At 32.7% G+C, this 15213-nt stretch overlaps 1 protein-coding gene across 6 annotated transcripts in view; it reads left to right on the forward strand.

Annotated features, from left to right (window-relative positions):
- The window catches only part of DDX46 (DEAD-box helicase 46), a 97854-nt gene that overhangs the window by 25864 nt on the left and 56777 nt on the right, over window positions 1-15213 (forward strand). For 3 of the 6 annotated variants that reach the window (XM_077138492.1, XM_077138491.1, XM_077138495.1), the window contains 10 exons: window positions 2876-2972; window positions 5416-5581; window positions 6588-6739; window positions 8031-8144; window positions 8807-8972; window positions 9675-9795; window positions 10374-10549; window positions 11485-11606; window positions 12923-13001; window positions 14751-14833. In XM_077138492.1, the coding sequence (XP_076994607.1) occupies window positions 2876-2972; window positions 5416-5581; window positions 6588-6739; window positions 8031-8144; window positions 8807-8972; window positions 9675-9795; window positions 10374-10549; window positions 11485-11606; window positions 12923-13001; window positions 14751-14833 (1276 nt within the window). The remainder of the gene's footprint in view (window positions 1-2875; window positions 2973-5415; window positions 5582-6587; window positions 6740-8030; window positions 8145-8806; window positions 8973-9674; window positions 9796-10373; window positions 10550-11484; window positions 11607-12922; window positions 13002-14750; window positions 14834-15213) is intronic. The other 3 variants (XM_077138494.1, XM_077138496.1, XM_077138493.1) reach the window with 2 other exon arrangements.

Raw genomic sequence — 15213 nt, forward strand, 5'->3', positions numbered from 1 at the left:
TTTACTCTGTGTGGTAGTTAGATTCAGTTGTCAATTTGGCCAGGTGAAGGTGCCTAGTTCTGTTGCTGTGGATGTGAGCTGACAGTACGTAAACCTCATCTGTTGTTCATTACATCTGCACTCAGCTAAGAGGCATGCTTGCTGTAATGAATGATGTTTGATTTAACTGGCTGGTGCTTAAATGAGAGAGCTCAATGTAGCACAGTCCAAGCAGCTCAGCTTACCTCATCTCAGCACAAGCAGCTCAGCCCAGGCCTTTGGAGATGCAAAAATAAATCACCCCAGGGAAAGTTTTTGGAACCCAGAGGCCTGGAGAGAAGGCCAGCAGACATCACCTTGAGCCTTCCCATGTAAGAAAGAACCTCAGATGAAAGTTAGCTGCCTTTCCTCTGAAGAACTAACAAAATAAATCCCCTTTTATTAAAAGCCAATCCATCTCTGGTGTGTTGCAGTCTGCAGCTAGCAAACTAGAACACTGTATTCTGACTTACCTTAGTCCTGGCCACATCAGCTTCATTCATATCTCTAATTGAGGTCATTTTGCTAATAAGTAGATGTGTGATACCAATATCATTGCAGCTTTAATATGTATTGCTCTAATTACTAATGATGTTGAGCACATTTTCATTTGTTTATTGGCCATTTGGATTTCCTTTCTTTTGAATGAAGTACATGGTCAAAGTCTTGTTCATTTTCCTATTGGGTTGTTTCTTCTTGAAACAGATTTATAGGAGCTTTTTAAAATTTTTTTTAGTATTCTATCAGTTATATTAATGGCAAATATATTCTTCTATTTTGTAGTCTTTCTTTTTCACTCTCTGTAATGGTTTTTTTTTTTTTTTTTTTGCATGGGCAGACATGGGGAATTGAACCTGGGTCTCTGGCATGGCAGGCAAGAACTCTGCCTGCTGAGCCACTGTGGCCCGCCCTGTAATGGTGTTTTTGATGAACAAAGAATTTTAAAAGAAGGAACATTTTTTCATTTGTTTATGAATTGAGAATAAAAGAGTGAATCCTAACAAGGGCAGTGTAAGAAAAGAAAGTTATTGACTGTACTCACTCTGTATAAAGATCAGCAAACTTATTTTATACAACAGTATGTATAAAAGATAATATAATGTGAATAAGTTGTACTTGTTTTAGAAATGGGTTGGTTTAACGTTAGAAAATCAATGTAATACTTTGTAGTAATAAGATTCAAGAAGAAAAGTTATATGATTATCTAAATAGATTCACAAAAAGTGTTTTATTATTGTCAACATACATTCATGTTCAGGAGTTCTTAAACACAAATAGAAGGATACTTGACAAGCTATTGGTAAAATTAGGAATGTGAAAGGGCATGAACTCTCTTGAAGAACAATATAGGAGGATTTTCTGTCAGATTTCAAAACATCGTAAAGTTAAGGAAATTAAGATAATGTGTTAATAGCGTAGGGATAGACAAATAGATCAGTAGAATCACAAAAAAGATCCCAGAAACAGATCTACACATATATGGTCATTTGATAAATGATAGAAGTGACACTGCAGTTAGTGGGAAAAGATTTTTTCAATAAATGGTGCTAGGGAAATGTCATGGTCAGGTTCATGTGTCAGCTTGGCCAAGTGGTGGTACCTGTTTGTCTGGTTGGGCAAGTGCTGGCCTGTCTCTTGTGATGAGGATGTTTCATAGAATTAGATCATGATCATGTCAGCTACATCCACACCTGATTCCATTTGTAATCAGCCAAGGGGAGTGTCTTCTGCAGTGAGTGACAATTAATCTAATCACCGGAAACCTTTTTAAGGAGTATTCAGAAGAGACAGGCTCTTCCTGCTTTGGCTAGCGAGCCTCTCCTGTGGAGTTTGTCCAGACCCTCCATTGGAATTGTTGATTTCACAGTCTGTTCTGTGGATTTTATATTCTGCATTCCCACGGTTACATGAGATGCTTTTATAAATTTAATATTTACAAGTGTTTCCTGTTGATTCTGTTTCTCTAGAGAACCCTAACTAATATAGGAGATTTGCAATCTTATAATGAAATAGGACCATCTACTATCTCATTCTGTACGTAAACAGTTCTAGGTGAATGGTAAAACTGTAAAACCCTAAAAGTTAATACTCGAGAATATCTTCCTCACTTTGGGTATCTTCATTAAATCTGTAAGGACTTCTATAATAGTCAAAAAAAGCAGTAGCCATAAAGGGAAAACAAAAGCTTTGTTAATTTGATTATATTAAAATTAAGAAATTTTATTCATTATATGAAACTGTACATAGGGTGATAATACAAGCCCATTGAGATTTAAAATATTATATATATAAATCATTTTGAAGATTTTTGTGTATTTCTCCACCTCTTACCCCTTTACCTATCCTATTTAAAATTTGTAATATTTTTATATTACAAATATAAAATATATTTTATATATAGTTTATATAAAGTTATATAGAAAGTTTTATAAAAATGTGAAACGTTTATATTTGTAATACAAACAAATGTATGTTTGCTTATATTAAAACTGTATGAATAGTTTTTTTCTTAGGTGAATTTCCAAATATTTAATAATGTTTGACGTCAGTGTCATTTGGGATTAGTTTTTCCTTCATGTTTTCATGGTTCTTTCTCTTTTTTCATTTTTTACCTAAGCAGGCACTGGGAATCAAACTTGGGTCTCTGGCACTGCAGACAAAAATTCTGCCACTGAACCACCGTCGCACTGCCCCTGGTGTTTCTTAATTGAATATAAGAATATGGTTGACACTTAGATATTTATCTCTTACCTCAGAAAGTATTATACAAGTCTATAAAAGTATTTTCAATGGATTTTTCCAAGCACAAATGGATGATTTCTGTCTTTCTCACTGTATTTTTTTTTTTTTTTGGTAGATCTAGGTCCAAAGAGAAAACAGATGGTGGGGAAAGTTCTAAAGAGAAGAAAAAAGAGAAAGATGACAAAGAGGATGAAAAAGAAAAAGATGTTGGTGTATGTTTACTAACTTTTAAATAATCGTGTAGTATCAAACTTGTTTCTAGAATGATTAATTCTTGCCTTTTTAAGGTTATGCTTTACTTTTAAATAAATGATTACAGATATAAAATAAATGAAAAGATTAGTAATGGAAAATTTTTCCTTAAAAAAGTTGCTTATCTTGGGCGGGCCGCGGTGGCTCAGCGGGCAAGAGTGCTTGCCTGCCGTGCCGGAGGACCCCGGTTCGATTCCCGGCCCCAGCCCATGTAAAAAACAAACAAACAAATAAAATATAATAAAACAAGAAAATGTTAAAAAATGTTTCCCTTTCTTCCTTCCTTCCTTCCTTCCATCCTTCCTTCCTTCTCTGTCTTTCCTTCCTTTAAAAAAAAAAAAAAAAAAAAAAAAAAAAAAAAAGTTGCTTATCTATATACATTATTTGTTTTTGCTTCCAAAATGTGATCATACCAACATGCTATTCTGTACCTTGCTTTTTGTTTATTAAAAAAATTATGTATTGGGCGGGCCACGGTGGCTCAGCACGCAAGAATGCTTGCCTGCCATGCCAGAGGACCTGGGTTCGATTCCCAGTGTCTGCCCGTGTAAAAAAAAAAAAAAAAGTAAAAAAAGAAAAAAAAATTATGTGTTATTTCATTAATATAGAAGATCTTAAGAATAATAAGTAGCAGTATAGTCACCATCTTGCTTATAAAATAGAATACCTTGCTATTTTCACTCATTTTAAATATCTCAGTATGTCTGCATATATTGATATAATGCAGTGTTTTAATGTGTGCATAGTGTTTGTTGAAACAGGGTAGAGATGACCTTTGATAGATATTTAAGTTGCTTACCATCTCTAGTTATAAACAATGTTGCTTTCTTCTTTGTACATGTCTTTTTGAGTTTAGTATAGGATAAATTGGTGTCATTGAAGTGGCCTTTTCATTGGTTATGTGCAATTAACATTTTGATAGGTATTATTAAATTGCCCTTTAACAAGGGTTGTACAAGGTTAGACTTGTGAGTTTAGAGATGAGAGTATCTTATTTCCCCACATCCTTGCCAACATGGGAATTTTAAACTGTAATAGGAGGTAAATGATATCTTGTTATTTTGAGTTGCATTTCTTGAAATATTAGTGAATGTTTAAATAATATGAAGCTAATATAAATAAGAATATATTTTCTCAAGTTTATTTACTTTTTGTCCTTTTTTTCTTTGAGCTGCTTGATATATTTTACTCATTTTGTAATATATCATAGCTAAAGTTTTTTTTTAATGCTTATTTTATTTATCTTTAGTGGTTTCTTTCTTTAAAGGAGTCTGCTTCTTAAGCAGGGTAATCAAAAAATGATGCCACATCAGAAATCTGGATCTGGTTTCATTTTCCTCGATCGAGTAACTGGGTGTCCTTGAGAAGAGAACATAACTTTGGGGGGGGGGGGAGCTAAACTTTAGAGAGGGTCGATCTAATTCAAAGGATGTGAACTAGGAACAGATTTTATTTTTAAACAGTAAACTATTTATTTTTATTTATTTTTTGGGGGGGTGCATGATCTGGGAATTGAACCTGGGTCTCCTGCATATAAAGTGAGCATTCTACCACTGAACCACCCGTGCACCCATGCAGTAAATTTATTTTTAAAATGCAAAATATGACCCTGTTTTGAACGTTTAGAAAGTCATAAATAATTGTCTATGATCCCAGGTGCTCAAAACTCATTATAATTTTGTAATACTTTAGTTGTCTTTATATGCATGTTTCTGTACATAGCTTTGATGGTAGTGTATATAAAATTTTGATTCCTATAAAGTTTAACCCATTCGTTGATTATGGCTATGGTAGTCATTTGCTGCCTCCTCTTGAATGTAGTATAATAGTATTGGTAAAGGGTTTAGAATGACTATATATATATATAGGAAACTGAGATCTAAATTTAGATTTAAAAAACTATCTTCTAAATCATGTCAGTATATAGGCTTCATAATTTTCATTTACTCACCAATTTATAAAAGGAAATTGGTTTTCATAGAGGCAGTCATGGAGAAGTTTGGAGGATTTAAAATTGAGAATATCTAGGAAACTGCTTATTAATCCATTGAGTTTCTTCTTTGAAGAAGAAGTTGAATTAATGTGTGCATATTGCTAGTAATTAAAATGAGATTATATATGGTGTTTGAAATATATGTTCAGCTTTATCAGCTGAAGTTACTTTTATTATTGTGATTTTATTTCAATAATATGTTCATGAATATATGTATATATATATATATATATATATACACACAAAGATGTGTGGTCTAAATGTGGTCTGCATTTAAGAGTTTGTATATATATACCTCTCCCCACCCTGCCTGCTTTTTAATAATTTGGAGAACTTTCTTGGAATGTTGCTTGGAATTAAATTGTTAATTCCGTATTTTCCTCTTTTTCTCTTTCCTGTCTGTTTTCAAGAACTTTGACCAGAATAAACTGGAAGAAGAAATGAGAAAACGAAAGGAAAGAGTAGAAAAGTGGCGAGAAGAGCAACGTAAAAAGGCTATGGAAAACATAGGGGAACTGAAAAAGGAAATTGAAGAGATGAAGCAAGGGAAAAAATGGAGTTTAGAGGATGATGATGGTATATTCGTTTAGTGGCCAAATAGCTTTTATAACAGTTCATGTAGAATATTCTAGAATAAAGATCAGTATTTCATATTGAGATTTAAAATTCCCCTTTTATTATTTATGTTAAAATTGAAATTGTAGGGTAGTATTCAGTAAGGATCAGTTCTACTTCAGAGTAGAGAGGTGATTTTAGGGTAAATATCTCTTTAATATTTTTATTACCAATATGAATGCTAGTAATGAGGCTAAATTAAGGGCATGCTTCTAAACCCCTCCTTTGATTTTTTATAACTTAGAAGAAAACATTCCTCTTTCATCTGATTTTGACTTTTTAGGGTTTAGTAAAGTGATGGATTGTAGAATTTTATTGAACAGTGGGAGTTTGCTCTGTTTTCTGTCCAAGTTCCACAGAGTGTTTTGAATAAATGAATGAATTGTATCTATAATTGGTCCCAATGTCTCAGTTTTGTAAAAATTATTAGATTGCTTGGACTAAGGTGGTGTGCCTTTTTTTAAACATTTTTTTCCTTTTTAAATGCAATTTTACTGAGATATATTCACACACTGTGCAATTCATCCAAAGTATAGTATATTTGTTTTTTTCCCATATGCCATTACTTTTTCTTTCTGTAATTGAAAGAAAAATAATGGAAAGGAAAGAAATCGCTGAAAATGTCATTTGGCAGAGGAGGTTTTTAGTTATACTTCTAGCAGTGTAGCTGTAAAATCGAATACTAGAGATCCATTTTTTAGGTATAATTTGTCTTGTCTTCCGATTTACTGCTTTTTAATTAAATCATTTATAATTTATCTTTATTTATTACCTTTATTTTCATTATTGTTTTTCAAAAGTAGTACATGCTTGTGAAAATGTAAACTCTTCCAGGTGTGAGCATTTGAACAGCATTATGGCTGGAATAATTGTAAAGTGGAAGAAAAGGTTAGAGTGGTGGGGTGTGGTCTGGTTGTACAATTTTTCCTTTTGAAATGTGTACAATGAAAGTATATTGATATTTTAGATGATGAAGATGATCCTGCAGAAGCGGAAAAGGAAGGAAATGAAATGGAGGGTGAAGAGTTAGATCCATTAGATGCTTATATGGAAGAAGTTAAAGAGGAAGTAAAAAAGTTTAACATGAGAAGTGTAAAAGGTGGTGGGGGAAATGAAAAGGTATGGCGGTTTCTCTTACTTTATTTTTAAAGTTTTGCATTCCAATTTGAATAACTTGAATTCAGTGTTGCATTGTCTTAGTACTGACTTGTATGACTTTATAAAGTTGAAGCTTTTGTTTCCAAGCACTAGGTGTACTGTTGAATTTTGGCTGTAAACGTTCTTGTTTCAAAAGCTACTACCTTTCCACCATCATCTTTTTATTTTTTATCTTTGCTTAGATGTTGCTTTCTCAGTAAATCTTCTCCAGACCTCTCCAGCATTCTCATCTTTTGCATTTTTCATCCCCCTTATCCTGTTCTGTTTTTTCATAACATTTATTGCCTTCTGACTTATTATATACTTTTTTATTGTTTTTGTTGTCTATTCTCTAAAATACGAGCTTCCCAAGGGCAGTAATTTTTTTTTATTAGAGAATTTGTGGGTTTACAGAACAATCATGCATAAAGTACAGGATTCCCTTATACCTCCCCATCACCAACACTTTTATTGGTGTGGAAATTTTGTTACAGATGATGATAACGCTTTTTTGTAATTCTGTTTTTTTAACTGTAATTGCATTTGTTTTGATTGATTCAAGGTAATCAGAGTTAGCTGTTGTCCATAGTTTATGTAGGGGTATTTTTCCCCTGTATTCCCAACTTATTATTATTACTTTTTCTTCATGTATGTTTTTATTGCTCATCTGCCCATACCCTGTATAAGGGGGGTGTCACTCATTAGGTTTTTGCAATCACGTATCATCAGATAAAAGCTATATAGTTACACAATCATTATCAAAGATCAAGGCTATTAAATTACAGCTTACCAATTTCTGGAATTTCCTTCTAGCTACTCCAGTGCACTAACCACTAAAAAGAATGTAATGAGTCAGTGGTCATGATGATTTGGGGAGCTAAAATATAAGCTCCCCAACGGCAATGATGTTTACGTTTTTTGTCTGTTGATTCATCCTAAGGTCCCACAGCAGTGCCTGGCTTAGAAAAGTACATTTAGTATTATCTGTAACATACATTGTATTATATGATCATATTATATAATATCTTATACAGTAGGTTACCTATGTAATAGTGTATTACCAAATATAATGCCATTATGTTACATTAAAAATTTTTTACAAACTTCCAAGGATAAAAGCAGACTGCTTTTTGGCTTTTATTAATTGTGCTATTACTAATAGCCAAGTTAATCTATTCATATTAGAAGTTGTGACAGATATCCTTATTCTTCCTTTGGCATGTAATTAATATTTTGGGTTTGCAAAATAGTTTATATTCCTTTTTTGTTTTAGAAGTCTGGACCAACCGTCACGAAAGTTGTTACTGTTGTGACAACCAAAAAAGCAGTTGTAGATTCTGATAAGAAGAAAGGTGAGCTTATGGAGAATGACCAGGATGCCATGGAGGTGATTGTTCATTTATTTTGCCTTTTTTTCAGGATACTATCCTAGAAGTATGCTTGTCAGTTAATCAAAACGCTGTTAAGAAGAATTCTTACTATTTTCATTAATATGGTAGCTGAGTATCCAGTTGATAGAACATTCTGACATATTTGGCCTCTTGTTGTATTGCCAGTGCTTGATTTTCTCTCCGGATCTGCTCCCATGAGGCACACAGTAGGGAAAGAAGAAGTGAAGTGACAAAATAAATGATCAGTTTCTTCCTATTGACATGTATTATGAGGATTTATTTAGGAAGAGCATTAGATTATAGGATAAGAACTTCATTAAAGTCATCTTTGAAAATTATTTTTTTATTTTAGCTTTATATTGGTATAGTAACTTTCTGTTAGGGCAATAAAACAAACCTGAAAAATCCTTCTTGAGTTTATATATTTCTATTAAAAATGATAGGCTTTTTTTTGAGGTGATTTTTAAATGATGGGGTTTAAGTTTGCTAGAGCAGCACTAAAATCTTTTGAATCAAGGAGTTTGTTTTAGAAATTAAAAATAGTTTCTAGGAAAAGAGGATTTTAAAAGCTAGGAATATCTTTCATAGGAATGTTTTCCTATAAAGGGAAAATAGCAATGAACTTAGCTCTTTACTAACTTTTTCTTTTAAACTGTAGTATTCTTCAGAGGAGGAAGAAGTTGATCTTCAGACGGCCCTTACAGGCTATCAGACAAAGCAGAGAAAGCTTCTAGAACCAGTTGATCATGGAAAAATTGAGTATGAACCATTCAGAAAAAACTTCTATGTTGAAGTTCCAGAACTAGCAAAAATGTCTCAAGAGGGTAAAATTCATTTATTCATTTATTGGTTACAGTGGGAACAGAGGCGGGTACACTCATATTCCCCTGGGGAAGAGGAATGCAGTTAGGCCTGTGAGTTGAAGGAAGAAGAGTAAGAGGAATTTGCCTGTCTTACCTGGAGATTTGAGGGGGAAGCTAAGTTAGAAATCATTCTAGGAAATGGGAACATAATCTGCAGAGATTCAGAACAGTGATGAATCAGGGTGTTTGGGAATGATTGGAAAAAACAAGTTTGCCTTAAGTAATTGAGATTTTTCGTGTTGGAGATAATTTTCATGTGAAGTTAGCAAATATTTGTCACTTTTTTCCTTCTGGGATTTGAGTGTTAGAAACTAGTGTGAATCTCTGTAATATTAGAGTAACAGTAATTTAGGCAACTCTTGCTTGGAGAGCAAGTAGTTATATTATTAATCACTTGTACTTTTCCTGCTGTTTTAAGACAAAATAAAACTTATATTGTTTATATTGAGGTGTTTCTTTTCATCCTTTGTTGGTTACAATAGTAATTACTTTATCTGTCTCTCTGAACTGTTCAGTGCTTCTTTCCATAGTTCTTTTGTGGAATTATCTTTGGTAGCATGATAAAAGGGTAAAAGAGTGTTAATTTTACCATGTCTAATTGAAAAGTAGAAGGCACCTAAAGAACATTAGTGAGGAGTTTTAAGTCTGGGTTTTGTTTTGTAGAAGTGAATGTGTTTCGATTGGAAATGGAGGGGATTACAGTCAAGGGAAAAGGTTGCCCCAAACCAATTAAATCTTGGGTCCAGTGTGGAATTTCCATGAAGATCTTAAATTCCCTCAAAAAGTAAGTAGCTATTTATTATTCTCATTTTTCAGTGTCTTGCTTTTCAAAATAGCTCTTTCACACATAGATTTCTCTGTTACATTTTTATTGTATTGAAAAAATCTCATTTTTTTAATAAAACAGCTTTATTAAATATAATTTATGTAACATGTAGTTTACTCTTTTAAAGTATAAAATTCAGTGATTTTTAGATTTATGGAGTTATGCAACCATCACCATACTCAACTGTAGAACATTTTTGTCATTTTGAAAGGAGGCTTGTATTCATTAGCAGTCTGTCTTTCCCTTTTCCCCCTCCCTAGGCATCTACTAACCTATAAGCTGCCTCAATAGATTTTCCTTTTCTGGATAATTCTTTTAAATGAAATTGTACAATATATGATGCTTTTATGATGTTCTTCTTTGCCTTAGCATAATGTTTTCAAGTTTTATCCATGCCTCAGTACTTCATTCCTTATTGCGGAATAGTATTTCATTGTATAGATATATCACATTTTGAAAAATCTTATTCTTATGGGAGTCTAAGGTACCCAAAGATGACAATTCTTTTCCTGTCCTCTTTTGGTTTTCTTTTTAAGACATGGCTATGAAAAGCCCACGCCAATCCAGACCCAAGCGATTCCTGCCATAATGTCTGGACGAGACTTAATTGGCATTGCCAAGACAGGAAGTGGAAAGACCATTGCTTTTCTTCTGCCCATGTTTAGACACATCATGGATCAGAGGTCATTGGAAGAAGGAGAGGGACCAATAGGTATAATTCTTTTTGTTAAACTGCTTTTTTTTTTTTCAGATAACAACTTTGTTAGTTAACCAGGAAAGCCTGATAATTTTTAATGTTCTTAAGTATAGCAATAAAGATATTTTACGCACATTTCCTTTATCAATTTGGGACTTTGGGGCTGATTTCCCCCTACCAGCAGGTGGAGTGAGAATCTTCAGAACTCTGGAGTGACACCTCAGAAGTACAAAAACACCTTCTCCTGGTACAACTCAGTTTATAAACTCTGACTTGGCAGGTAGACTCCTCATACATCTGTCTGTTTATTTGTGTTGAGGTTTGTTCTTAACCTAGTATCAGTGGATTTAAAAACTCAACATGGAAGATAGTAAGGAAATGTATTTTCTAGGTGTTTTTGCCCTTTAAAGGCTAGCACCATCATCTTTTTCAAGAATAAGTCTACAGATTCAGATTTTTAAATTCATTTTGGCAGAGGTTTTTTCTGCAAACTTGAGTAGGGTTTTGGAAAGTTGTTCAGCTCAGTTCCTGGAAAGAGAGGGCACAGTGTGTTTCTCCTCTGTGCCCCTCAGACAAAGAATGTTTCTGGAGGCAGTGGCAAGGCTTCCACAGCACAGTGAGTCACTTAATTTTCTTTGTTCTGTGATTTACACTTGAGAGCTATTTGTATTTTATTCAACCAAGAATTTTCCTGAGTGTTCAGTGATGCATTTAACTCTCATTTATTTCCCTGTAGCATGTTCTTAAAAGGTTAAAGTTATCTTCATCATAATCTCTGCTATTATAAAACTTTTGAAATTGTGTTTTCAAAGGTACATAAAGTAAATTAAAACAAAAACAAAATTAGACCAAGAAATCTGAATTTTATTTCAGTGGTTAAACTTTATACTTTAAAGCATAGCCTTGCAAGAATTTTGGTGGCTTGGCTTTTGACTCATTTATCTTTTCAGCTGTCATCATGACTCCCACTCGAGAACTGGCTTTACAAATTACTAAAGAATGTAAGAAGTTTTCGAAGACCTTGGGACTTAGAGTGGTCTGTGTTTATGGAGGAACAGGAATTAGTGAGCAGGTAATTATCAATGTTCAGATTTTCCATTCTTTGCTCAAATTGAATATTTTGTAAAAGGGTGATTTTTCATTTTAACTTTTGAGTAGCGACTAATTCTAAAATCTTAAACATGCAATGTGAAAATAATAGAGTAAATTTGTTAATGTCGTATTTAAAAATTTTCAAATCCTTTTTACATTAGTGTTTTCTACCCTTTCCTGTGCAAAGAAGGTAGATACTTTCTCCATTTTACAGATGAGGAAATATTCAGAAAGCTTAAATAAATTGACCCAAATCATTAAGGTAATAATTTCTATAGTTTGATCTCAGAAAAACTGAGATCCTCTAACTCTTAGGCCAGCATTTATTTTTTCTAATTCATGCTGATATCTTTAAAAGGTGATCATGAGTGGAATTCATTGATAACAGAATTTCATCTGCATTCTTAATGATTTGAGCAAGAATTATTTAAACAATTTTTGACTCCCTTTAATTTGGCATTTCTCCAAGTGTCCTCTAAAGGATGATAGTCATGGGATGTTTGGCTTTAACTAGGAGAAGGGAAAAATGTTGTTTACGGTTAAATAAATTTTGATATGTTGGATTATACAAAAGTTAAAACAGGTTTCTTTCTTGTAAGACTTCTCAGTGACGTCGTTAGAAGAGGGAGATAAGTGTTATTTTCTTAACTTATTTAACCACAAAATCTTTCCTTAGGTTTAAGAACACACTTTGGAGTATTTGATCTTGTATTTCAATACTATAACACTTGAACTTAGTTCATTTTGACAGTGTTTTTTGACCATATCTCGTAGTAAGAAATACGATTTATAATATAACCTTGTACATGTGTGCATATATCTGTGTAGAAGTTAAGCATTTATGATGTCTGGTGCATTTTGGTAATTTCTATTCTATTTCATTTTAAACAACTGGTTGTGACTTACTAGATTGATTTCATGAATCACTAATGGGTAGCAACCCTTAATTTGAAAAACATTGATCTACCTAACTTTATTTACTGCTTTCTTATGTTCCTTTCTTGGCTTTGAAAGATAGTGGAAAATTAAAATGGGTAAAAAATTTCTAGTGTTCATTGATTTCAAATTTATGACATCACTTAGTCACGTTGCTGCTGCCTGTTCCTTTAGTAGTACTCCAGTATTCCAAAGAAGTAAGCAGAAGACTTTGGAGTCTTCTCCAAGACTCTTAGAGTTTTCCCACTGTCTTGTTCTTAACAGCTGAAGGTCTGTGTAAAGACCAGATGGAATATTTTCAGATCTGTTAAAATAACCACTAGTGTTAAATAGACTATAAAATGTCACCTTTTTTATTAGATTGCTGAGCTGAAAAGAGGTGCTGAAATTATTGTTTGCACACCTGGTCGAATGATTGACATGTTAGCAGCTAACAGTGGTAAGTTGGGGGTAATTTTTCTTTTCTCATATTTTTGAATTCTGTACATTTTTGTTAAATCAAAACAAATACAAGAAATCACCAAAAGTGTGTCTATACTTCTTCTTAAAGCTATAATATCTTAAAATATGTATTGTAGTATATTTATTATACACATTTATAATATTTTTGTGATTTAATTTAAATTTTCTTTTCAGAATTAATCCATCTAATCTTTTTTAGCACTTATGCCAGTTCTTAATAAATTTTTAGCCTAGCTTTGCTTGTTAAAAAAAAAAAATTGGAGACCTATCCTTCATTATGAAAATTTAAACCTTTTCCCCACAAGAGCTAGTAATTTTCTTACAGTGCTAGATAAATTAAGATATTGCAGCTTCAAGAAATTTTATCCTTTGTAAATATTGCATGTTTGTAGCTCAAGTGTTGTGCTTTGTTAAATTATACCCTATCAAAACTGTTACTAAACTGTTGACATTATTTAACTTCTGTGGAAAAAGGCCCTTCAAGATTTATAGAACTGGGCTTCTGAGACTTAAACCATCAAAGGTAGGTAAGTTAATGCTGTTCCCAACCTTACAAAGCTAATTGGGGCTGCAAATGTTAGTGTTGAATACTGAAATATTAGAAAGCACTTATTTTGGCTCATTTTTATTTTTTGAAGAAAATGCTTTCAAAGTTTTCCATTTCTATATTCAGTATATACATAATAATGTATTAAAAACTATGAATAAAGCATGTTTCTAATAGCATTCTGCTTGAATTTCTGTGTAAACTCAATTCTAATTCTATATGAAGTTGGCAAAGTGACACAAATTGTTTGATAAGTCATTGTGTTAATATAGCATATGAAGAGTTTTGAGTTGGTTGCTGATTAAATAATCCCTTGTTTTTTCTCAATGCTGCATTAAGTCTCCTGAAATTCATCTTGATTAATTTTACCTTTTTCCCTTATCTGTCCTTTTGGTTTATGATTATTAACTATTTTATGTATGTTTTTGCCAGGTAATTGATTCAACAATTGATAGAAATGGTTACGTTAATCCTTCAGAAAAGATTTTCTGTTTAAGTATTTAGTTGTCACTGGTTAAGCCAGTTGCATTTATCTGACCAGTGGAAGCACTTAATAAAATTGTTCTTGTATTTTGGTATAAAAAATTTTATTTATGTGATACGTTTGATATTTAATGTTTTTGTGAAATATATTAGTTACTTAATGATGTTGAATAGTTTCTCATAAATGTTTTGACATGCCCATTAGACGTTTCTAATTATGTGGAAGTAGGTTATAAAGTAATATAAAAGAAGGTTTTCTGCGTCTGAAATAGTTAGCACTTGGAACTTGCTTTCCACACATACGCTGTAATCTCTAATATGTTTTTTCCTAGGTGATGCTGTCAAATAATTGCTGATGTGGCTCGATGCTTCATCTCAGTCTTAGTTTTATGATGTGTTTTGGAGAGGGCTGTTTTCTGAATTTTACAGGTTCTTCAGGCCCTATGATGGTATGCAAGAGACCAGTTTGACAAAATAAAGGGCCTCATATACCCATTGTCAGAAAGTATTTGCCATTAGATTAGAACATTGTAGACCAAAATTTCTTTTCACTGTTTAAAGATATCTAACCTACCCCTCTGGTTGAGTCAGGCATTTTAGTTCCCTTTACAGTTTTTTAAAGTTCTTGGTAATCATAAAATGAGTTGGACTGGTTTTTAGTTTTCTTTTTGTCTTTATTTTTTTTCGTCACACTAGGTCGGGTCACAAATCTTCGCCGAGTGACATATGTTGTTCTAGATGAAGCGGACAGAATGTTTGACATGGGTTTTGAACCACAGGTAATCATTAACTTTCTTAGTGTTTTTAACTGTAAATATATGCCTTGTGGCTGTTATGAGAGCAGAATGTTTGTGTGGCTTTAGAAATTCACACATGAATTTCTGTTTTATGTCATAACTGTTGGAAACGTGGAATTAAAATAGATCTCTACATTTCAGCTTCCTCGTACAACTTGTTCAGGAAGTATTTGTGCAGATTGTGCTTAGCTGTCTATAATCATTATTGGTAGAACTAGAATTGAAGTACTAGTAGTACAAGCTTAAGTTTACATATTTTGTAGTTTTCATTGTGCTTCCAAATAAATTGCTTTAATTCATGCTTTTGGCTTTTCCATGATCTAGATAGCACATTGTTTACATTTTCCAAATGTAAAAATCTA

This window comes from Tamandua tetradactyla, chromosome 20 (genome assembly GCF_023851605.1).
Source record: "Tamandua tetradactyla isolate mTamTet1 chromosome 20, mTamTet1.pri, whole genome shotgun sequence".
Lineage (NCBI taxonomy): Eukaryota > Metazoa > Chordata > Mammalia > Pilosa > Myrmecophagidae > Tamandua > Tamandua tetradactyla.